Source organism: Miniopterus schreibersii (assembly GCF_964146895.1).
Source record: "Miniopterus schreibersii genome assembly, chromosome: 9".
Classification (NCBI taxonomy): domain Eukaryota; kingdom Metazoa; phylum Chordata; class Mammalia; order Chiroptera; family Miniopteridae; genus Miniopterus; species Miniopterus schreibersii.
The window spans coordinates 40,831,967-40,858,037 of NC_138118.1; the positions used below are offsets into that span (position 1 = coordinate 40,831,967).

A 26,071-nucleotide genomic window follows, 5' to 3' on the forward strand; every position below is an offset into this window, starting at 1 on the left:
TAGCCATTCTGACAGCTGTGAGGGAATACCTATTGTAGTTTTAATTTACATCCTTCTGATTAATAACCTAAAGCATTTTTTCATATGTTGATTGGCCATCTGTATGACTTCTTTGGAGAAGTATCTGTTCAGGTTCTTTGCTCATTTTTTAATTCAATTATTTGTCTTCCTGATGTTGAGTTGAATTAAGTCCTTTATACATTTTGGAAATTAATGCCTTATCAGATGAATCATGGATAAATATGTTCCCAATACAGTGGGCTCCCTTTTCATTTTGTTAATGGTTTCTTTTGCTGTGCAGAAGCTTTTTAGTGTGGTGCAGTCCCATTTGTTTATATTTTTCTGTCTCCTTTGCCTCAGAGACTTATCAACAGAAATATTGCAGCTAAAGATGTCAGAGATTTAACCACCTATGTTTTCTTCTAGGATTTTATGGTTTCATGACTTACATTTAAGTCTTTTATCCATTTTGAGTTTATTCTTGTGAATGATGTATGTTGGTGGTCTAAGTTGCATTTTCTTGCATGTACCAGTCCAATTTTCCAAACATCATTTTTTGAAGAGATAGTTTTTACTCCATTGTATGCTCTTGCCTCATTTGTCAAATATTAATTGATCATAAAGGCATGGATTGATTTCTGGGCTCTCTGTTCTATTCCATTGATCCATATGCCAGTACCAGGCTGTTTTTATTACAGTGCCTTTGTAGTACAGTTTTATATCAGGTAGTGTGATACCTCCCACTTTGTTTTTCTTTCTCAAGATCCTTCTTTCTCAAGAATAGTTGAGGCTATTCAGGGTCATTTTTGGTTCCATATAAATTTTTGTAAGATTTAGATATGTAAAATAGGCCATTGGTATTTTAATAGGAATTGCATTCAATCTATAGATTGCTTTGGGTAGAATGGACATTTTAACGATAATTCTTTTAATCTATGAATATGATATATTCTTCCACTTGTTTGCATTTTCTTCCTTCAGTGTCATACAGTTCTCTGAGTACAGGTCTTTTACCTCTTTGGTTAAGTTTATTCCTAGGTATCTTATTTTTTTGTTGCAATAGTAAATGAGCTTTCTTAGTTTCTCCCTGTGAGAATTTATTATTGGTGTATAATAATGCCACTAATTTCTAGGTATTAATTTTGTACCCAGAAGTCCTGCTACTTTGTTGAATTTATTTATTTAGATTGAGTTGTTGTTTAGTGGAATCTTTAGGATTTTCATGTCATCTGTGAATAATGACAGTTTTACTTCCTCTTTCCAAATTTGGATGCCTTTTATTTCTTCTCTTTGTCTAATCACTATTGCTAGGACTTCCAGCACTATGTTGAATAAGAGTGCTGAAAGTGGACATACCTGTCTTGTTCCTGACCTTAAGTGAAACACTTTTAGTTTTTCCCCTTTGAATATAATGTTTGCTGTAGGTTTGTCATATATGGCCTTGATTATGTTGAGCTATGATCCTTCTATTCCCACCTTGTTGAGATTTTTTTATCATAAACGAGTGCTGGATTTTATTATATGCTTTTTCTTCATCTATTGATATGATCTGTGCTTTTTATTGTTCATTTTGTTTACGTGATGTATCACATTTACTGATTTGCAGATATTGTACCAGCCTTACATCCACAGAATAAATTCCACTTGGTCATGGTGTATGATCTTCTTAATATATTGCTGGATCCAGTTTGCTAATATTTTGTTGAGGATTTTAGCATATATGTTCATCAGGGATATTGGCCTATAATTTTGTTTTCTCACAGTGTCTTTAACTGGTTTTTGAATTAAGATAATGCTAGCTTCATAAAGAGTGTGGGAGATTAAAGATGGTGGCAGACTGAGGGGAAGCTACACTGACACTCTCTTGGGACAAAACTGGAATTACAACTGACATATACAAAAACCATCCTGAATAATCAACTGCAACTGAATACAAGCTAAAGAGCACCCTCATGATCAAAGAAGAAAAGTGGAAACCACATAGAGACTGATAGGCAGTGTACAGGAGCAAGAGGACCGGCTGGGCTCCCATGGGCAGCAGCTGAAGGTCTGAAGGGATATCTCAGCTGTGGGGGGCTCCCACTGAAGACTCTGGGGTTTAAACTCAAGAACGGGCTTCCCAGCCAAGAGCACCAGAACTGAGAAAGGTTCCCACATAACATCTGGCTGTGAAAAGCAGCTGGGTTTCTGTCTGCCAGGGAGAAACAGATGGAAATGCAGGCATCCTCTTAAAGAGCTAATGCACAAAATTTCATGTGCAGACATCCACCTTGAGCTCCAGCAGAAGAAAGGAAGAGTAGACTGGAGCTGTGTGAGGAAAACCTTGCATTGTGGGCTCTGGGGATAGAGATCAGAGGGAACTCTTCTGAATTCCTGTGCTGAGTCATTCCCCCATACATTTACCTTCCAAGCAGCTTTTGCCTGAGGGGGAGGCAATTGCCTCACCCTGTTGGAAAACCTCTTTTCCTACTCAGTGGTGTTTTGTACAGACTGAAGCTAATTAAGAGAATCAGGTTGATTCTCTGCAAGCAGAGGCAGATTTCAGAGTGCTTTGACCCTTTGCCTGATCTGCTTCTGGACACGGGCCTTGAAAAAGCACACTTTGGTGTGCATTTTGGTCCTGAACAAATGCACGCAGCCACAGTAGAGGAAACCACAAGCTGTGGAGTGCAGAAAACTTCAAACAGTGTACTCAAGGTCAGTCACAAATAGCATCTGACATTAGCCTACACCAGAGACCATCCAAAAGACTGGGAGTCCTAGAAAATACAACTAATTCATAGAAACACATCCAAACAGGCAGACAAAATGGGGAGACAAAAAAACAAACCCCAAATAAAAGAATAAGAGAAGTCTCCAGAAAAAGAGCTAAATGAAATGGAGGTAAGCAATCTATCATATATAGAGTTCAGAATACTGATTGTGAGGATGCTTAAAGGCATAAAAAAAGATATGGAAATTATGAAAACTGACCAGTCAGAAATGAAGAATAACATAGCAGAAATAAAGAATATATTGGAAGGAATAAACAACAGATTAAGGGAAGCTGAGGGTCAGATTAGTGAACTTAAAAACAGGGTAAAAAAAATCACTCAATCAGAAATCCAAAAAGAAAAAATGATTAAAAAACAGGAGGATAGTCTAAGTGACTGTGGGACAACATGAAATGTAACTATACTCACATCATAGGAGTGCCAGAGGAGGTCAAAAGTAAGCAAGGGTTAGAGAACATGTTTGAAGAAATAATGACAGAAAACTTCCTTAACCTGGTCAAGGAAAAAGTCACACAAGTTCAGGAGGCACAGAGAGTCCCAAGCAGGAAGAATCCAAAGAGGTTCACACCCAGACACATCATAATTAAAATGCCAAAATTTCATGACAAAGAGAGGATATTAAAGGAAGCAAGAGAAAGGCAATCTGTTATCTACAAAGAAGCTCCCATAAGACTGTCAGCTAAATTCTCATCAGAAACTCTACAGGCCAGAACAGAATGGCATGAAGTATTCAAGGTAATGCAAAACAAAGATCTGAAACCTAGAATACTCTCTCCAGCAAGGCTGTCATTCAAAATAGATGGTGAAATAAAGAGCTTCCCAGAAAAGAAAAGAAAAATAGGCTAAAGTAGTGTATCACCACCAAACCAGCATTACAGAAAATGTTAATGGGACTGTTATAATAAGAAGAAGAAGAAAGAGAGAGAGAGAGAGAGAAACACAGGCATAAAGAATCAAAATGACAGTAAGTAACAACCTATCAATAACCCTAAGGACTTTAAGAGAGAAATCAACAGCAATACAGTCATAGTCATTGACTTTAACATCCCACTGACTTCACCGGATAGATCTTCCAGACAAAAAGTCAACACAGAAACAGTGACTCTAAATGGCACATTAGATTAGATGGATTTAATTGATATTTATAGAACATTTCACACCAAAGCTTCAGAATATAGATTTCTCTCAAGTGCACATGGGTCATGCTCATAGATATACCACATGTTAGGATGAAAAACCAGTCTCTACAAGTTCAAGAAGATCAAAATCAGATAAAGCATCTCAGATCACAATGGCATGAAATTAGAAATCAACTAGAGTGAAAACATTTAAAAACATTCAAACACATGGAGGCTAAATAGCATGTTATTAAGCAATGAATGGGTTACCAATAAGATCAAGAAAGAAATCAAGACAGTGAAAGCAGTCCTAAGAGAGAAGTTCATAGCACTACAGGCCTACCTCAAAAAGCAAAAAAAGTTTTTGTAAACTATCTAACCTTATAACTTAAAGAATTAGAAAGCTCCCCTGTGAAGCAGTCTGGACCAGGGGTTTTGTTTACTGGGAATTTTCTTATTACTGCTTTGAAATATTCAAGGTAATGCAAAACAGCCTATTATTATTAGTCTATTCAGGTTTTCTGATTCTTCCTGATTCAGCTTTACATGACCTCACTCATATATGGAATCTAATAAACAAAACAGACTGAGTGGCAAAATTGATCCAGAGATATAGAAGCATGCAACAGACTGATGAATCTCAGTGGAAAACCAGGGGTGGGGGAGTGGGTAGGGAGAGACTAATCAAAGAACTTATATGCATATATGCATAACCCATGGACACAGACAATAGTGTGGTGAAGGCCTGAGAGGGAGTGGTGGATGCACGACGGAAGGGATCAATGGGAGAAAAAGGGGAGATATCTGTAGTACTTTGGACAATAAAGGTAAACTTAAAATAAAAAAAGAATTTGCATTCTCTCCTCTTGAATTTTTGGAATAGTTTAAGGAGGATAGGTGTTAGTTCTTTGAATGTTTGGTAAAATTTGCCTGTGAATCCATTTGGTCCTCAAGTTATATCCCCTGGGAATTTTTTTTATTACTGATCCAATTTCATTAGGTGTTATTGATATATTTTGATTTTCTGAATCATCCTGAGTTTTGAAATATTGTTTCTTGGAATTTGTCTGTTTCGCACAGTTTGTCCAGTTTGTTGGCACATAGTTGCTCATAGTATTTTCTAACAACCCTTCTTAATTCTGTGTTATCAGTTGTTATTTCACCTCTTTCATTTCTGATTTTACTTTTATAGGTCCTCTGTGTTTTATTCTTGTTGAGTCTGGCTAAAGGTCCATTAATCTTGTTTATCTTTTCAAAGAACCAACTCTTTGTTTCATTGATCTTTTGTATATATTTTTTTAGTCTCTATGTCATTTACTTCCACTCTGATCTTTATTATTTCCTTCCTTCTGTTTATTCTGAACTTTTATTGTTGTTGTTTTTCTAGTTCTTTTAGCTGTAGGGTTAGATTGTTCATTTAAGATTTTTTCTTGCTTCTTGGGGTAGGCCTGCAATGCTATGAACTTCCCTCTCAGGACTGCTTTCATAGTGTCCCATAGATTTGGGGATGTTTTGTGTTCATTTTCATTTATTTCCAGGAATTTTTATAGTTCTTCCTTGATCTCCTTGGTAATCCATTCATTGTTTAATAATGGCTCTTTAGCCTCCATAAACACCGTTTGAGTGTTTTAGAGGTTTTTATTGTAGTTGATTTCTAGTTTCATGCCATTGAGATCCAAAAACATGGTTGATATTATTTGAATCTTAAATTTGTTAAGACTAATTTTGTGTCTTGACATGTGGTCTATGTTTGGGAATGTTCCATGTGCACTTGAGAAGAATGTATGTTCTGCTGCTTTGGGAAGAAATATTCTGTAAATACCAGTTAAATCCATCTGATCTAGTGTGTCATTTAAGATCACTTTTTCCTTGTTGATTTTTTCTCTGAAATATCTATCCAGTGATGATAGTGGAGTGTAAAAGTCCTCTACTATGATTGTATTTCTGCTGATCTCACCTTAAAGTCCACCAAGAGTTTTTTGTTGTTTTTCAATCCTCACCTAAGGCTAGTTTTTCCATTGCTTTTCAGAGAGAACTGAAGGGACAGAGACACACATCGACTGGCTGCATCATGCATTTGCACCCACAGGGGCCAGGGATCAAGCCTGCAACCAAGGTACATGCCCTTAGCCGGAATCAAACCCAGGACCATTCAACCCTCAGCCTGACCACTAACCACTAAGCCAAACTTGTCAGGGCCACCATGAGCTTTTTTATATATTTAGTGTTCCTGTATTGGGTGCATAAATGTTTACAAGGGTTATGAATTCTTGTTGGATTGATCCCATTAGTATTATGTAGTCACCTCTTTGTTCCTTTTTGTGGCCTTTGCTTTGAAGTCTATTTTGTCAGATATGAGTACTGTTACCTCAGCTTTTCCTTTTCCATTTCAATGAAATATTTTCTTCCATCTCTTCAACTTCCATTTCTGTTCTATTTCTTTTGTTCTGAGGTGAGTCTCTTGTAGATAGCATATATATGGGTCATGTTTTTGTATCTATTCAGGCACCCTCAGTGTTTTGATTGGGGCATTAATTCCATTTACACTTAAGATTATTATTGACAGGTACTTATTTATTGCCATTTTTTTCTTTAAACCTATGTTCCTTGTTCTGGGTATGTCTTCCTCTTAAAGCAGTCCCTTTAACATTTCTTACAATTCTGGTTTGTTGGTAAAGAACTCCTTTAGCCTTTTTTTTTTTTTTCTGGAAAGCTCTTTATTTCCCCTTCAATTTTAAAAGATAGCCTTGTTGGATAAAGTTAGTTTTGGTTTCAGGTCCTTGCTTTTCATTACCTTGAATACTTCATGCCATTCTCTTCTGGCCTGTAGAGTTTCTGAGAAATCAGCTGACAGTCTGATGGGAGCTCCTTTGTAGCTAACAAATTGCTTTTCTCCTTCTGTCTTTAAGATTCCCTCTTTGTCTTTAATCTTTGCCATTTTAATTATGATGTATCTTGGTGTTGGTCTCTTTGAGTTCATCTTGACTGGGACTCTGTGCATTCTGAACTTGTGTGACCTTTTCCTTCACCAGGTTAGAAAAATTTTCTGTCATCATTTCTTCAAACAGGTTTTCTATCCCTTGCTCACTTTCTTCTCCTGTCACACATATGATGTGGATAGTATTATGTTTCATATTGTACCAAAGTTTCCTTAAACTATACTCATTTTTTAAAATCCTTTCTCTCTTAGTTCCTCTGATTGGGTTTTTTTCTATCTTGCCTTCCAACTCGCTGATTCAATCCTCTTTTTCATCCAGCTTACTTTAAATTCCTTCCCTTGTATTCTTGATATCAGATATGGTATCTTCATTTTTACTGGCTCTTATTGATGCTTTCGATTTCTTTTTCATGCTGCTGTATTTCCCACTGAGTTTCTTGCAGTTCTCACTAATTTCTTTGAGCAACCTTAAAACCATTACTTCAAACTCTCTCTCTGATAAATTATTTGCCTCCATTTCATTTAGCTCTTTTTCTGGAAATTCCTCTTTTTCTTTCATTTGAGGGTGGTTTTTTGTTTCTCCATTTTAGTTGTCTCTTTGTTTTGTTCCTGTGTATTAGATAGAACTGCTATGACTCCCAGTCTTTATGGAATGTCCTTATGTATTAAGTTTCTTGTGAGACCCAATTGTGCAGTCTCCTTGATCTCCTTAGCTGGATGCTCTAGGAATGTCCTTTGTGTGAGTTATTCAGACCCTCTTATTATAATTTGGCCTTGATTGTTTTTGTCCCATTCATGGGTGGAATATCCCCTCAGGTTGTCTGCCTGTGAAGCTCAATCTCAATCATGTCATGGGAGCTGTTGTACAGGTGCTGACACAACAGAACAAAACAAAACAGAACAGAAACATACTAAAGAACCCAACACCTACAACAAAAACAACCACAAAAAAGAAAAAAGATTTAGGAAATAGAAAAAAGAACAAAAATAATAAAAGAGAAAAAAATAATATAAGAAGAAAAAAGGGGAGAGAGAAAAGAATATGAAAGGAAGGAAGGGAGAGAAAAAAATAAATAATAGGAAAAAACAGTAAAAAAGAGAAAAGAAAGAGAAAAAATTAAGAAAAGAGAAAGAGAAAATAGGATAAGAAAATAAAAGAGAAAAATAAGAAATATGATATAAGAGAAAAAAATAATAAAGCAATAAAAAGAAAAAATAAAGAAAATAATGAAAAAGAGCAAAGTGGATTTTGTCTCAGCAGAGTTTAGTGCTTGCTGGGTTCTCCCTTTGGATCTTGCTCTTACGTTATTTGAGGTTGTTTTGTGTGTCAGTTCCAGGCTACCTGAGTAGTACTTCAGTGCTAGCCAATTTGCTCTCAGTAATCTGATGGAAGCTTCAAGAAATCCACAGTTTGTGACTTCCTCTGGTGGGTTTGGCTGTGCACCAGAGGGGCCAAACTGAACTCCACAGCTAGCTTTTAGCATCATAGGGCTCAGGAGTAAGTCAACAAGTGTCCCAAGGCACCTTGGGAGCTGCTTCTGCCCACCTCCATCTGCAGGCAGGCTGTCAGACTTAGTCACTGAAAAGGTTGTTTCTGATAGGACTTCAAGTGGAATCCTGATGATGGGACCTCTGAATCTCCTGTGAAAGATATCTTCAAAACTTCAGGGAAGATAGATGTCCCAGAGCCACACATCTGAGTCTGTCCTGAAATATTTCCCTGACAGGGCAGACCACCTCATAGGCAGGCCAGTTGGGTCTGCTGGAAGCTGGGAGTTTTTATCAGCTCTCCCATGAGTGGGAAGGACCAGCCAGGTTCCCAGGAAAGTGTGGACCCCACCCTAAAGCCAGTCACTGATGCCCCCTAAGTCTGCCCAGACCCACAGGCTGGGTCTCTGCTGCTGCTTCCTCAGCAAGGGCCCAGATGTAGGATGGAGCAAGCAAGATTCCAGAGAGTGGAGCAAGCCTTAACTCAGGTAATTGCCTCTTTCCAGGCTGCTGCTATTGGGAGGGGTGTGTGCCTCTCAAGAAGACTGGCTGCTGTGGTATCATTGGGGATGACCAAGAACATGGATCTCAGCATCTGCTCTCCCACATCTCTCCCTAATGCCTCCCACCCCAGACTCTCCTCCAGTTACTCCAGTCCACACCTCCTTCCATCTGCTGAAGCCCAGGGTGAATGGCTGTGAACAAAAATTCTGTGACTGGCCCTTAAAAAACATAAAAAGGTGAATTTGTTCTCAGCAGGCTCCATCTCTCCATGGCAGATAGAAGCCCTGCCACCTTTCACCACTGGATGCTACCTAGGGGTGCTGAGTTTGTGGCCAGGCCTCAGTCCTCTCAGGAGAACCTTCCCCACCCCACCCCCACCTGGCTGCAACCCAGGTATTCCTCCCCACCATAGGCCTGCTGCCCTTGGTAGCAGGGCCAGCCCCTCTCTCAACCCCGCCCTTCCTACCAGTCTCCATGTAGTTTTTGCCCTTCATTGTTTAAAAATCTCCTCTTCAGGTAGTTTTCAGTTGATAATTCAGAGTAGGTGTTCCCCAATTTAATTTTATTTCCAGTTTGGTTCTGGGAGAAGGGGTGCACAAGATCCACCTGCTCCACTGCAATCTTCTCCAGTGCCTAATTCCAAATTTTTAATAACAGACAACACTGCAATAAACACTTTTTAAATATATTTGTCTCATTATCTTTTTAGGAAAAATTATTGGGAGTGTAATTGCTCAAAGGATACATGGTTTTTTTAAGTCCTTTGATTCATATTTCCAAAATACTTCCCAGAAAGTTTGCAACATTTAGACACCTAGACAGCTATAAAATTAGGAAAAATGCTTTAGAAAAACAACAAAAAACATTTAATGCATTTTTAAAAAAAACAAAGTAGTCAGTAGTACAAAGTATTACCTGAGGGCGAACCATTTCACCTGCTGCAATTTTCTTCTCCTCATTGATCAAACTAATAATTTTTTTACTAACAAGAGGTGCATTTGCACCCTCAATCTTTGCAACAATTTTGCCATTCTATAAAGAAAAAGAAAGCATAAAGAAAATTTTCATTTTCAAGGTAGGTAAAAATTAACACTGCAACTAAACTAAGTAACCTACACCTCCACCAACCCTCTCTTAGCAACTGTATTAGCCATTTTAATATAAGGTATCAGAAGTATGTCTTGATTTGGTAAACCCAGTTCTTTGAGTTCTATCTCCAGTTTTTCCTTCCCCCTACAACCAAAGATAGGCCATCCTTGCATTGCATTTCAACGGTTCTATGTAGGCCTACCAATATTACCCTTTGATTATATTTGATATTATGTAGCCTTTTCCTGTATTTCAGCACATAATTATTAAATACCTTTTTACTAGCACTGTACCAGGCATTATAGTATGACACAATAGTCTGGTCTATTATTACCTAACCTATTAATACCTAATACCTGACCTAGTTAAATTACCAAAAACCAAACAGACAGACAGCAACAACAATGAAAAATAACATAAATACATGTGAAATAACAACCATGACAGGTATCATCAAGAGAGGAACAAAAAACTGGTGCATCTATAAGAATTGGATCCTAGGATTAAAGATGGTGGCAGACTGAGTGGAAGAAACACTGATACTCTGTCATGGCAAAACTGGAATTACAACTAAAATATAAAAAAAACATCCTGAATAATCAACTACAACTGAAGACGAGCTGGGGAGAACCTTTATAACCAAAAAGGAAAATTAGGGACCCCATAGAAACTGGTAGGAAATGCGGAGGCACAAGAGCTGGCTGTGCTCCCACAGGCAACAGCTGAAGTTCTGGAGGGATACCTCAGCTGTGGGGGGTTCCCACTGAAGCCTCTGGGGCCTAAACCCCAGGCCGGGCTTCCCAGCCAAGAGCACCAGAACTGAGAAAGTTACCCACATGACATCTGGCTGTGTAAAGCAGCCAGGTTTCTGTCCGCCAGGGAGAGATGGATAGAAATGCAGGCACCCTCTTAAAGAGCCAATGCACAGTTACATGTCTAGCCACTCACCTTGGGCTCCAGCAGAGGGAGGGCAGAGTGGACTGGAGCTGTGTGAGGAGAACCTAGGGTTGTGGGCTCTGGAGATTGAGATCAGAGGGCACCCCTCTGGATTACTGTACTGAGTCATTCCCCCATACTGCAGAGGACATCTTTTTTAGGCAGACATATTTGCTGCTTTTGCCTGGAGGGGGAAGCAATTGCCCTGCTCTGCTAGAACCTCTCTCCCTATCCAGAGGAGTTTCTATAGCCTGAGGCTACTTAAGAGACTGCTAACAACCAGCTACCCTGCCCTATGGAGTTATACAGCCTGAGGCTCATTAAGAGAATCAAAATAACCAGGCTGCAAGCAGAGGCAGACTTCTGAGTGCTTTGACCCTTTGCCTGATCTGCTTCTGGATTTGGTGTGCATCTTGGTGCTGTCCAACCTCACTCAGGTCTAGCAGAGGAGATCTCAAGCCAAGGGTTGTTGATAGCTCCAAACAGGGCACTCAGGGCCACTCACAAACTGCATCTAACATTGACCTGCACCAGACAGAGACCCAACAAAAAGACTAAGAGTCCTAGCAGATCTACCTAATACAGAGAAATAAACCCAAACAAGAAGCCAAAATGGGGAGACCAAAAAAACAAGCCCAAAATGAAAGAACAATTGAAGTCCAGAAAAAGCTAAATGAAATGGAGATAAGCACTCTATCAGATACAGAGTTCAGAATACTGATTGTAAGGATGCTCAAGAGCATGAAAAAGATATAGAAACTATGATGAAAATGAAGAATGACATAGCAGAAATAAAGAATACATTGGAAGGAATAAACAGCAGATTAGGTGAAGCTGAGGATTGGATCAGCAAATTAGAAGACAGGGTAGAAAAAAATTACTCAATCGGAGAACCAAAAAGAAAAAATGATTAAAAAACAGGAGGCAGTCTAAGGGAGCTGCGGGAAAACATGAGATGTAACAATATGCACATCATAGGAGTGCCAGAGAAGGTCAAAAGTAAACAAGGATTAGGGAACCTATTTGATAAAATAATGGCAGAAAACTTCCCTAACCTGGTCAAGGAAAAAGTCACACAAGTTCAGGAGGCACAGAGAGTCCCAAGCAGGAAGAATCCAAAGAGGCTCATGCCCAGACACATCATAATTAAAATGCCAAGAATTCAAGACAAAGAGAGGATATTAAAGGCAGCTAGAGAAAAGCAATCTATTATCTACAAAGAAGCTCCCATAAGGCTGTCAGCTGACTTCTCATCAGAAACTCTACAGGCCAGAAGGGAATGGCATGAAGTATTCAAGGTATGCAAAACAAGGATCTGAAATCAAGACTACTCTATCCAGCAAGACTATCATTCAAGATAGATGGTGAAATAGCTTCCCAGACAAAAAAAGGCTAAAGCAGTACATCATCATCAAACCATCATTGCAGGAAATGTTAAAGGAACTGCTGTAATTAGAAGTAGCAATAGAAAGAGAAACATAGGCATAAAGAATTAAAATAGCAATAAATAAGTATCTATCAATAATAACCTTAAATGTAAATGGATTAAATGCTCCAATAAAAACACATAGGGTAGCTGAATGGATAAGAAAAATGACCCAAATATATGCTGTCTACAAGAGACCCATCTCAAAGCAAAAGACTCATACAGGATGAGAGTGTAGGAATGGGAAAAAGAATTTCATACAAATGGAAATGAAAAAAAAAGCTGGAGTGGCAATACTCATATCAGAATAGACTTCAAAATGAAGACCATAATGAAAGACAAAAAAGTCACTACATCATACTAAAGGGATCGATCCAACAAGAGCATATAACCCTGATAAACATATATGCACCCAAAAAAGAAGCACCTAAATTTATTAAAAAAAAAAACACACAAAAAAAAACTTCTAGAGGACTTTAAGGGAGAGATGGACAGCAAGACAGTCATAGTAGAGCATTTTATCACTCCACTGATTTCACTGGATAGGTCTTCCAAACAAAAAATCAACAAGGAGTGACCCTAAATGACACACTAGATCAGATGGATTTAATTTATATTTACTGAACATTCCACCCCAAAGCTGCAGAATATGCATTCTTCTCAAGAGCACATTAGTAGATGAATGGATAAAAAAACTGTGGTACATTTATACCATGGAATACTATGCAGCTGTAAAAAGAAGGGTCACTGATTCTTTTGGCAGCATGGAGGGAACTAGGGAGTATTATGCTTAGGGAAATAAGCCAGTCAGAGAAAGGCAAGTACCAAAGTTTACTGCTTTTCTCTATAGTTTCTCCCAAACCTCTTACTGGACTCCCTCCCTGCCTAGGCTTTATCTCTCTCTCTCTCTCTTCTCAATTCATTTGCATAACTTTTTTCTTTCTTTCTTTCTTTTTTTTCTTTCTTTCTTTCTTTCTTTCTTTCTTTCTTTCTTTCTTTCTTTCTTTCTTTCTTTCTTCTTTCTTTCTCTTTCTTTCTCTTTCTTTCTTCTTTCTTTTTCTTTCTTCTTTCTTTTTCTTTCTTCTTTCTTTCTTTCTTTCTTTCTTTCTTTCTTTCTTTCTTTCTTTCTTTCTTTCTTTCTCCTCCCTTCTGTCTTCCTGTGTTTTTGTTTAATTGTTAGTTTCCCTTATTCTCTTTATTGTATTTTTATTTTCTCATTTTCAACTATTACCTTATTCCTATTCTGTCCCTTAATTTTTTGCTGGCCCTTCTTTCAGAATCTTTTCTCTGCCTCTTTACCTCGCAGTAGCTTCTTTAGTTTTTACATTTTAGTTTACTTTATTACTACTATTTTTTAAATTTTCATCACTATTAACAACAATATACTTTTCTCTCTCTAAGCTTTACTTTTCTTTCTCTTATTTTTACTTTTTTTTTTTTTACTCTAGAATTTGTGCTCTCTCTTCACTCTCACAATTCTATTTTCACTTGGGTTGTTTTCATTGTGATTGTAAAGATATTTTGTAAGATACCTCTTGTTCCCTGGAAGTTTAGTTGTGTATTGTCCTGCCTTGACAGCACCCGTACAACAGCTTGCACAACAAGGTTGGGGCTGAGACACACAGCCAACCTGAGAGGAGAGTCCTCGCAAGGACTGGTCAACAACAATCTAGACCCAACCACAGCAGGAGAGCCCAAAGAACCCACAAAAGGGACACGCCTAGAGCAAAGAGCTCAGAAGTATAAGGAAAACACACCTCTGGGTTCCACTGGTCTCATAATACAAAATTCCCATAAGACTAGGAGACAACAAATATATTTAACATATAGGTACAAACACTAAGAGCCACCAAAATGGGTAGACAAAAAAACAACCCCCAAATTAAAGAAAAGATCACCAGAAAAAGACTTTGATGAGATGGAGTTAAGCAAATTATCAGAAACAGAGTTCAGAGTAATGATTATAAAGATGCTCAAGGAAATTAATGAGAAAAGTCACTAGATGGTGAGATCAAGGATCTTCATGAAAACATGAGAAAAGAGATACATAACATAAACAAAAATCCTACAGAAATAAAGATTGCTGTATCTGATATCAAGAATACACTGGAAGGAATTAAAAGCAGGCTCAATGAAGCAGAGGATAGAATAAGTGACTTAGAAGACAAGGCAGAAAAAAATCACTTAATCAGAGCAGCAAAAAGAAAAAAACACTTAAAAAGCATGAGGACAGTTTAAGGGAGCTTTGGGACAACATGAGGTGAAACAACATTTGCATTATAGGAGTGGCAGAGGGAAAGGAAAGAGAGCAAGGGATAGAGAACTTGGTGGAAGAAATAATAACAGAAAACCTCCCTATGCTGGTAAGGAAGAAAGCCACACAAGTTCAGGAAGCATAGAGGATTCCAAACAAGAGGGACCCAAAGAGACCCACTCCAAGATACATCATAATTAAAATGGCAAATGTCAAGGACAGAGATAGAATATTAAGGGCTGCAAGAGACAGACAAGCAGTGACCTACAAGGGAACCCCCATAAAGCTGACATCAGATCTTTCAAAAGAAACTCTTCAGGTCAGAAGTGAGTGGAATGAAATTCTCAAAGTAATGAAAAGCAAGAACATGCAATCAAGATTGCTTTATCCAGCAAGGCTATCATTTAAAATTGAAGGTGAAATAAAGAGCTTCCCAGACAGACAAAAAAAAAAAAAGCTACAGGAGTTCAGTACCACCAAACCAGCATTGCAAGAAATGCTAAAAGGACTGCTTTAAGAAAAAGAAGGAATAGTGAGAGAAAGGTACAACAGCATAAAGGGGAAAATGACATTAAATAAGTTGATATCAATAGTAACCTTAAATGTAAATGAAATAAATAAGTTGATATCAATAGTAACCTTAAATGTAAATGAAATAAATAAGTTGATATCAATAGTAACCTTAAATGTAAATGAAATAAATAAGTTGATATCAATAGTAACCTTAAATGTAAATGAAATAAATGGTCCAATGAAAAGACAAAAGGTAGCTGAATGGATAAGAAAACAGGACCCAAATATATGCTATCTACAAGAGACCCACCTGAGAGCAAAAGATTCACACAGGCTAAAAGTGAAGGGATGGAATAAAATATTCCATGCAAATGGAAAGGCAAAAAAAGCTGAAGTAGCAATACTTATTTATGACAAAATAGGCTTCAAAATAAAGACCATAACAAGAGACAAAGATGGTCACTACATAGTACTAAAGGGATCAATCCAACAGGAGGAAATAACCCTTATAAACATTTACACACCCAATATAGGAGCACCTAAATATATAAAAAATGCCTTGGTGGACTTTAAGGGGGACATTGACAGCCACACAATTATAGTGGGGGACTTTAACACCCCACTGTCAGCATTGGACAGATCATCAAGACAAAAAATCAGCAAGGAAACAGAGATCTTAAATGACTCACCAGACCTAATGGATTTAAATGACATATAAAGAACATTTTATCCCAAAGCAAAAGAATACACATTCTTCTCAAGTGCACATGAAACATTCTCAAAAATAGACCACATGGCCCAGCTGGGTATGGCTCAGCAGTTAAGCATCGACCTAGGATCCAGGAGGTCGCTGGTTCGATTCCCAGTCAGGGCACATGTCCAGGTTGCAAGCTCGATCCCCAGTTGGGGGCATGCAGGAGACAGTAAATCAATGACTCTCTCATCATTGATGTTTCTATCTCGTTCTCCCTCTCTCTTCCTCTCTCTGAAATCAATAAAGATTTTTTTTTTTTTAAATAGACCATATGTTAGGGCACAGGGCAAGCCTCTACAAATTCAAGAAGATGGAAATCATATCAAGCATCTTCTCACATCACAAGGCCATGGAACTAGAAATCAACCACTATAAAAAAAAACTCGAAAATATTCAAACACATGGAAGCTAAATATCATGCTATTAAACAATGAATAGGTTACCAATGAGATCAAGGAAGAAATCAAACACTTCATGGATAAAAAAAGGAAAATGAACAGACAACAACCCAAAATCTATGGAACACAGCTAAAGCAGTCCTAAGAGGGAAGGTCATAGCTTTACAGGCCTATATCAAGAAACAAGAAAAAGCTCTAATGAACCATCTAACACAATAACTAAAAGAACTAGAACGAGAACAGCAAGAAAAGCCCCAAGGAAGTAGAAGGAAGGAATTAATAAAGATCAGAACAGCAATTAATGACATAGGGACTAAATAAACAGTACAAAAAAATCAATGAAACCAAGAGCTGGTTCTTTGAAAAGGTAAATAAGATTGATGCACCTTTAGCCAGACTCACTAAGAAACAAAGAGAGAGGACACAAATAAATAAAATCAGAAACTAAAGAGGCGATATAACAACCGACCCAACAGAAATACAAAGGATTATAAGAAAATACTATGAGCAATTATATGCCAACAAACTGGACAACATGAGTGAAATGAACAATGCCTAGAAACATACAACCTTCCAAAGCTGAATCAACAAGAGGCAGAAAACTAAATAGGCTGATAAAACTAATGAAATTGAAGCAGTAATCAAAAAACTCCCAGCAAACAAAAGTCCTGGACCAGATGGATTGACAGGCCAGTTTTACCAAACATTCAAAGAAGAATTAACATCTATTCTATTCAAAATATTCCATAAAATTCAAGAGGAGGGAAAACTCCCAAACTTTTTTTATGAGATCAGCATTATCTTAATCCCAAAACCAGCTAAAGACACTGCAAAGAAAGAAAATTATAGGCCAATATCCCTGATGAACATAGATGCTAAAATCCTCAACAAAATATTAGCAAATCAGATCCGGCAATACATTAAAGAGATTATACACCATGACCAAGTGGGATTTATTCCGGGAATGCAAGGTTGGTATAACATCCTCAAATCAATAAATGTAGTACATCACATAAACAAAATGAAGAACAAAAATCATATGATCATATCAATAGATGCAGAAAAAGCATTTGACAAAATCCAGCACCCATTTCTGATTAAAATTCTCAGCAAAGTGGGAACAGAGGGATCATACCTCAACATAATAAAGGCCATAAATGACAAACCTACAGCCAACATCATACTGAATGGGCAAAAACTAAAAACCATTTCCCTTAAAAACAGGAACAAGACAGGGATGTCCACTTTCACCACTCTTATTGAACATAGTACTGGAAGTCCTTGCCATAGTCATCAGACAGGAAGAAAACATAAAAGGTATCCAAATTGGAAAGGAGAAAGTAAAACTGTCATTATTTGCAGATGACATGATACTGTACATAGAAAACCCTAAAGACTCCATCAAAGTAGTTCTAGATTTGATAAACAAATTTGGCAAGGTAGTTGGATACAAAATTAACATCCAGAAATCAGTACCATTCTTATACACCAACAATAAACTTTCAGAAAGAGAAACTAAAAAAAAAATACTGTTTACCATTGCAACTAAAAAATAAGATACCTAGGAATAAACTTAACCAAGGATGTGAAAGACCTATACTTGGAAAACTACAGGACACTGAAAAAAGAAATAGAGGAAGATATAAACAAGTGGAAGAATATACCATGCTCATGGATTAGAAGAATCAATATCATTAAAATGTCCATACTATCCAAAGCAATTTATAAATTCAATGCAATTCCTATTAAAATACCAACAGCATATTTCACAGATCTAGAACAAACATTTCGAAATTTATATGGAACCAAAAAAGACCCCGAATAGCTGCAGCCATATTGAGAAAGAAGAACAGCGTGGGAGGGATCGCTTTACCAGATATCAAACTGTACTACAAGGCCATTGTAATCAAGACAGCCTGGTATTGGTACAACAACAGGCATATAGACCAGTGGAACAGAACAGAGACCCCAGAAATACACCCACACAATTATGGTCAGTTAATAATTGACAAAGGAGGCAAGAACATACAATGGAGAATAGATAGCCTCATCAATAAATGGTGCTGGGAAAAAGGGACAGTTACATGCAAAAAAATGAAACTAGACCACAAACTTTCACCATACACAAAAATAAACTTAAAATGGATAAAAGACTTAAATATAAGTCACAAAACTGTAAAAATCCTGGAATAAAACATAGGCAGTAAAGTCACAGACATCCCATATAGTGCAATTTTCACTGATACATCTCCTAGGTCAAGGGAAACAAAAGAAAAAATAAACATATGAGACTATATCAAACTAAAAAGCTTCTGCACAGCAAAAGAAAACAGCCACAAAATACAAAGGAACCCCACAGTCTGGGAAAACATATTTGCCAATGATACATCTGATAAAGGGCTAATTTCCAAAGTGTACAAAGAACTCATATTACTCAGCAAGAGAAAGATAAACAATATAGTTTAAAAATGGGCAAAGGACCTGAATAGACACTTCTCCAAAGAGGACATACGGATGGCCAAGAGACATAAGAGAAAATGGTCAACATCGCTAATCATCAGAGAGATGCAAATTGAAACCACAATGAGGTATCACTTCACACCTGTCAGAATGGCCACCATCAACAAATCAACAAATGACATGTGCTGGCGAGGATGTGGAGAGAGAGAAACCCTGGTACACTCTTGGTGGGAATGCAGACTGGTGCAACCACTATGGAAAACAGTATGGATGTTCCTCAAAAAATTAAAAATGGAGCTGCTGTTTGACCCAGTGATCCCACTTCTAGGAATATACGGTAAGAATCCTGAAACACTAATCAGAAGGAATATAAGCACCCGTATGTTCATAGCAGCACAATTTACAATAGCTAAGAACTGGAAACAGCCCGAATGCCCATCAATAGATGAGTGTATAAAAAAGCTGTGGGACATTTACACCATGGAATACTACACAGCTGTAAAGAAGAAGGACTCGTACCCTTTGGGACAGTATGGATGGACCTGGAGAATATTATGCTAAGCAAAATAAGCGAGGCAGAGAAAGACAAACATCACATGATCTCACTTATACGTTGAATCTAAAGAACTTAATAAACTGATGAACAGAATAGATTCAATGACATGGAAGCATAGATGAGACTGACGAATATCAGGGGATGGAGGAGGGTGGGTGAGTGGAGGGGGAGAGAGTAACCAAAGAAATTATATGCATATATGCACAACCCAAGGACACGGACAATGGTGGGGAGAGGGACTGTGGAGGGGGGTGGGAAGGGGTGAAATGGGTCATTGGGGAGAAAAAGGGACATCTGTAATATTTTAAACAAAAATAAACACACACACACAGACAAAAAGTAATCTACACAGCTGATCTGAAGGCCAGTAAATGACAGGAGTAAGGTGGGGGAGAAGAAATCAAATAGAGTGGACCTCCAACAAACAAGGAAAGGAAAGTTATAATAGTAAGAATTAAGGAAACATCAATTCGACTCTGGTCTCAAGAAACAATCTGAGAAAACAGTTCTGGGCAGCAGAGAAAATGTCCTAAGTAAGGAACCTGACTTAAAGTTACTCAAGGAAGTGGAACTTAAAGAGCCAAGGGTAAAGATCTTAAAAGCCTGACAGTTGTTTACATCAATTCCAAATGTCACACAGTGAAAGGACCTGAGAGATAGGGGAGAACTAGAGAAATGGATCCAAAAAAAAAAAAATTCTGAGTATTAGAAGGATGGAGCATGGATGGCTGGGAGGAGGGGAGGACTGATGCTTTGAGCATTGGTTGCAGATAAGATAAAAATAACTGGATGGTCCATTAAAGGAGGATAGGAACGGGTCTACTGATGAGAACTGACTATCTTGGCAGGGTGATGTTCATCCCAAAGCTCCAGGCTCTACAAGGTGGTCCGCCTACCCAGTCTTTCTTCCTCAGTCCCATGTTCCTAACTGCTACTGCTGCTAGAGCCTCCTCATTGTCCCATTAGCTTAAGCCCATTTCTACTTCATGCAATTACTCATTCTGGTTCCCTAAACTACCTCCAGGCCAGGGGTCAGCAAACTATGACCCAACACAGAGCCAGTATTTTGGCAAAGCTGAAAATACTTAGTATGTGGCCCTTTACAGAAAAGGCTGGCTGACCCCTCATCTAAATCATAAAATCCTACATATCCAGATCTACAATGAAAGTTTTAATTCAGTAATTCAGTTCCTTGAAATAGTTGCAAGAGTATTATTTAACAGAAGGAAACAGTTATATCTAAGAAGTGTTTTTAAATCATTATTTTTAATATAAAAAATGACAATTGAATATCCAGCAGCAGAGGAAATCCATGCCCTCTGCGAGAAGCCTTTCCTTACTACCCCAGTTCTCTAGCTCTCTAGAAGCTACACAAATGTCACACAAGTTAGCACTTAATTGTATACTCTCCTTTTAGAAAAGAACACTTATTATAGTTTTCTGATTATTAAAGTTGTATTTTCATCACAGAATATTGGGAAAATATAGAAAAGTATAAAGAAGAAAACTGAAATTACGCATCTTTCCCCCATACATAGAAAACTTGACATTTTGGTGAATTCCTTTTCTTTCTTCATTAGTAAGTATAGAGATAAAAGTAATATATATTACAAAGTAGTGATCATACAGATATTTCCTTGGATTGGTATACATGAATATTTATAGCAAATTCTCTCCTACTGGGTAACTAAGAAATTTTCAGTTTTTCACTACTGTAAATAATAATTCATCATACAAGTGTCTGATTATTTCCTTGAAAAAGGTAAATACATCTTGTTTTTCTTTTCTCTGATCAGCTCAGTGTGTGGTAGTCTAATCTCTCAATCCAGTATTAGCTCCTAGAAGTCAGGTTATAAAATATATTACTAGATAAGCAAAGATGAAGTTAAAAAAATCTATTAGTATCATCAAAAAGAGTTCTGTGGTAATTTTACAATGCTACTTGCTCTTTAACTGTAAATTGGAATCTGATAATACATTTGAGACAATAAATATACTTACAACACTAAAAAGAAAAATAGGTTCACAATTATCTCTAAATGGCTGCAAAGTCACAATGCTGTCAGCTTCAGCCTGGAAAAAATATATTAATACTTCACATGATAATATAAGAAACTATATCCAAGTCATTAGATACACTATGTATAAAAAACACAAATACATATATAATTTTTATTTTTATATTTACTCAACATTCTCTTAGTATGTTATAGTTGTTTTAAGGATCAAGTTGCAAACACCAGAAAGTCAGGCCCTGCATCATTTGACCTCAACCTGACTTCCTGCTGTTCACCTGTATGTACCCCTGTCCAAAAAAAAAGACTGAAAGAGGCTGAAAGAAAGCAATCTATAATGATAAAGATGATATTAAAAGTAATTAGGTATCATCATTACAATGTTTATATCATAATAAAGCACTAACAAGTAAAGCATTTAATATTATAAAAGAACTACAATAAATAATATTTACTGAATTTTTATATGTATAGGTACAATGCTAGTACAAGTCTTCAAGTCTTTTAAAAGGGAACATAACAGAAAAAAAATTATACTGACCATTCAGCTTAGGGTGATTTCAATAGGCAATCAATTTCATAGGTCGTAATTTTGTATTTAAATTTACAAGTTCAGAAAGGTTCCCTTTCCTTGGCTAACTGCAGAAAGCAAAATATCCGGCAGAGGGCGCCCTTCCATTGCTTACAATGGGGGTTTGGAAGCTATGAATTCATTTTTTTACCCTTTAGGAGGAGGACAGATATTAAAAATAGCATCAATCTATATGAATATACAACTGTTAAGTGCTCTCAAACATAACAGAAGAGAAACTACTTAAGGACAACGCACTGATTTTTTTCGTTAAGCTATTATTGTAAATAGGACATATTTTGGAAAGACTACTAGCACTTCCCAGTAGGATAGACAGTCACGGAACTGATGCGTCGTGGAGTAGGCTGGGGAGTACCCCTGGGAGGACGGTCATAAACCCCAGCCCTGTATCCTCACACAGCTCTGAGCTGTGCTGAGATAGGAGTCTAACAACATATATGGTCTAATTTTCCTTCCACATCCACTCAGCTGCCTCCATCAAAATCCCCACCCCACACACATCCCAGGTTTGGTCCTACTCATACTCAACTACTCAACAAACAAGGAGGGATGTAATGACTCTGGACCACCTGGAAACACAGCATCAAGTTACACTATCTCATTGCCTAAGGACTTCTCTTGCTGTCCTCTGCTCAAGTTTCCTTCCAGCTAGCCTGGGTGAGCAGCGGGGGCTGCCTTGTCAGCCTCTCCCCATTGACCCCCAATTTCCTTTTTAACGCTGGAATTTCCTGATTGTCTCTAGCCCATGAACTTGCACTCCGACCACAAACACAACTGCCAGGATTCATAAGAATTTTCTGATGATGCTTGATTGTCTGTGATCCATTTGCCAGCTGTTAGATTTTTCTGATACTGTTTTTTAACTTATATATACCAACCCATTGTCTATTGCATGTGGCAATCCCCTTTAGGCTCCATCATTCTCTGTCCTCTGAAATTAGGTTTTCCTCCTTGCCAAGGATCAAATATAGAATCACATTCCAACCTCGTTCAGGTGGTTCTGACCCTTCACAGTAAAGCAGGTTGTTATGGAATGCTGCCTTTTAAAACACTACAGGCCTACCTTGGCCAGTGTGGCTCAGTGGGTTGGAGCATCATCCTGTGCACTGAAGGGTCATGGGTTCGATTCCCAGTCAGGGCACATATCCAGGTTGCTGGTTCCATCCCTGGTTAGGGTGCGTGCGGGAGGAAATCAATCGATATTTCTCTCTCTCCCCCCTTTCTCTCTCTAAAATCAATTTTTTTAAAAAAGAATATTATCCTTAAAAAACAAAATACTACAGGGCTCTTATTTAAGAAAGCAATGTCAAGTTCTAGATAAAATATTTAACAATTGTGTATAGCCACCTACTCTATCTCAATTTTTTTTACTCTTTTTTTCTTTTTCTTTGTTGGTTCTTTGCAGCCTACTATCTTGAAGATAAAAAAATGAGGTGAGTTTCTAAGCTTTAGACTGCTTATTTATAACATTGAACTAAGAAAAGAAAATCCTATAAACAATGTGTTTGCAAAAGTGGATGGACAAACACAAGTTAAGATCAGTAATCAATCTCATCCAAAGGTGTGGGTTGGGAGGGGTCATGGAAGGCCTGAAAACATGCAATGTGTTAAGGTTTCATGTTTGCATCAGGGATTATGCATTTTAGGAATAAGGGGTAAAGCTATGTAATTAGTTGTCTGCTTCTGCATCTTAGGTCTGGCAGGTTTGGACATGTGTCTGTCCAATAGAAACAGAATGTGAGCCACACTTATACTTTTAAATTTTCTAGTAGCCACTTAAAAAGTAAAAAGAAACAGGTAAAACTAATGTTAGAATATATTTAATGATACAACTTTCTTATACAATAATATATCCAAAAAATTATCATTTTAACATGTGATCAATGTAAACATTATTGAGATATTTCAAATTCTTTTCTTCATACTAAGTCTTCAAAATCTATTGTGTATTTTAAATTTAGGGTACACCTCAACTTATGGGCTAAATTTTAAATCATAAATAATTGGTTTCTAATTTGATTTCATAAAATTTACAGTTAAAAAAATAGAATCACACACCCAAGTTTTTCCAAACAACTTTAAAAGTTTTACAATAACTGAATTGAGTATAGTTTTCAAACTTAAATAAGTTAATTAAAAATAAAAATTCAGTTCCTCAGTCACGCTAGCCACATTTCAGTGCTCAAAAGATACCATATTAGATAACAACACTCTAAGTAGCTAATAACTTAATGTGGATAGATTAAATAATACAATAAGCTCTAATGAGTTTGGCTGTAATATTTTAATCCCTTGTCACCTTTGGGTGGCAAATAAATGAGGGAAATCACTACCATTGGAAAATTGCTACCTGGTAAATGTCCAGCGTCCTTCCCAAAGCTACCCAGTAAACTGTACTAGTAGCCCTTAGTCTAAAAGACACACTGCATAAGTTCATGTGAAAAGAAACAGATCAATAGACAAATATCCATTTTTATACTTTTCTAAAGTTCATAACCATGGTCAATAACCTCATGGTTATAGGAATGGTATAAAAATCATGTTTGTTCTCAGATCAGGTAGAACTAAACATATGATAAAACTACCAAGTAAACACTGCCCATTTTGACAAGTTGCCAGGTGGTTTAAATTAAGACAATACTTAAAGAGAGTAACACTTGCAGTAACAAGAAAACAATAGTTTAATGGAAATTAAATCCTTACTACAACAAAATGCAGAATTTCATCTTCGTTCAGCTCATTTTTCAATTTTCTGAATAAAGTTTGCATTGCTTTGCAAGGTCCACACCAGGCTTGGTAAACATCAATCACTAGAAGATGATGATATTTATGAAAGAACAGAGTCAAAGATTCTGAAGCAGCAGCTTACCCCTGTGCTGGGGCAGGGGCAAGGGCAAAGACATAGCAGGACTTTATGCTGGAAGTAGGGATCCCCTGGGTGCCATGAGATGCCCTGGGCCAAACTCCAGGTGACTGCACACGAGGAAGCCCCAGTACCTGTTAGGCCTTTGTTCTGCAGCATCTCATCCCATAGGCTTTGATTATTGATGACTGCCTGCAAAAAGGAAGGTACTGTAAAAGGTCTTCAAGTGCCAATGAACCGAGTAAGGAATTGTTCATACATCATGCCCACCTGTAACTGGATTTCTCGCTTTTTGCCTGCCATTTATCCACTGTCACATGAAAAATGGGGGGAAAATAGAAAACACGTCAGAGAAATTTAAATAATGTCCTGTTTATACATTCAAGCAGCATCTTAATGTACCGTACAAATTTTCCCTCAGTACTGGCCTATGTACTTTCCCCCTTCTCTACAGAGAGAGGCTCCAATGTCCCTGAAGGACTCTTGGTACTGGGCTCTGCTAAATGCTTACTTACAGCAACCAAACTTCTTACTCTCCCAAGAATCCTGAAGCAAGGTAAGAATGATAGGAGTTAGTTTCTTAAAAATAGTTGTTTGTTTTCCTGAAGTATTATGGAGTGTTCTCTATTTTCATTCCCACATGTTATCTGTGAACATGCTGGAGGATCTTTCTTGAGTCCCTCTCCAAGGAGATTTAATTTTTAGAACAAGGCCACGAGTTGTATGGGACACAACATAGACTTTCTACAGGGATTGAATCAGTGAGGCAAAAATACCCTATTCAGTGGCGTTAGGGACCTCGTGAGTGTGGTCAGACACTCGTGTGAAACAAAGGAGTGACCTCGAACAGACTACATCCTAGCAAATCGTGTTGCACTCTCCAACAAGCCTTATGCAAACAGAGTCTCCTTTAAGCTATACTGGGACATTTAAAGAACAAAAAGGAACAAACCCCGGGGTCTAAATTGTGGCCTTTGTGGAATGAGCTCCACCAAGTCCTAGTACCTGGCGCGGACGGCGCGGGGCCCGCTGCTGCTGTGCTTCCGGAGGGCGCCCATCAGGAGAGCCCGGGAAGGGTTAGGGCCGCAACGTTCACTACCAGCCTTTGCGCCGCCCACGAGCCCTGGCACCCCCCCCCAGCCTTCCCGCGCGCATGCTCAGGCCTGGGCCACGGTCATGTGCGTTTGGCCAGGAAAACTGTCCCGCTCCTGTGCCCCTACCCTGAAGGGACGACAAAGGCCTGTCCTCCGCTCCTCCCTCAGCTACCTCCTCCCTGTCTCAGTCCCCCCATGCAAAGCAATAGGTGGAATTAGGTTTTTAAACATCACTTTTATGGATTGCAAAAAGCTTAAGTGTTGAGGCTTTGAAACATAAACTTGATAGATTCTTATTT

General features: G+C 37.8%; 1 protein-coding gene across 1 annotated transcript in view; it reads right to left on the minus strand.

The window, feature by feature from the left end:
- The window catches only part of NME8 (NME/NM23 family member 8), a gene marked incomplete at its 3' end in the record, with an annotated part of 66,387 nt that extends 40,609 nt beyond the window's left edge, over positions 1–25,778 (minus strand). The window contains exons 1-6 of the mRNA XM_081146827.1: positions 25,684–25,778; positions 24,949–24,988; positions 24,813–24,870; positions 24,519–24,625; positions 21,210–21,281; positions 9,738–9,854 (exon numbers count right to left, since the gene is read on the minus strand). Of these exons, the coding sequence (XP_081002953.1) occupies positions 9,738–9,854; positions 21,210–21,281; positions 24,519–24,625; positions 24,813–24,870; positions 24,949–24,981 (387 nt within the window). The 5' untranslated portion in view covers positions 24,982–24,988; positions 25,684–25,778. The remainder of the gene's footprint in view (positions 1–9,737; positions 9,855–21,209; positions 21,282–24,518; positions 24,626–24,812; positions 24,871–24,948; positions 24,989–25,683) is intronic.
- Positions 25,779–26,071: the final 293 nt, after the last annotated feature.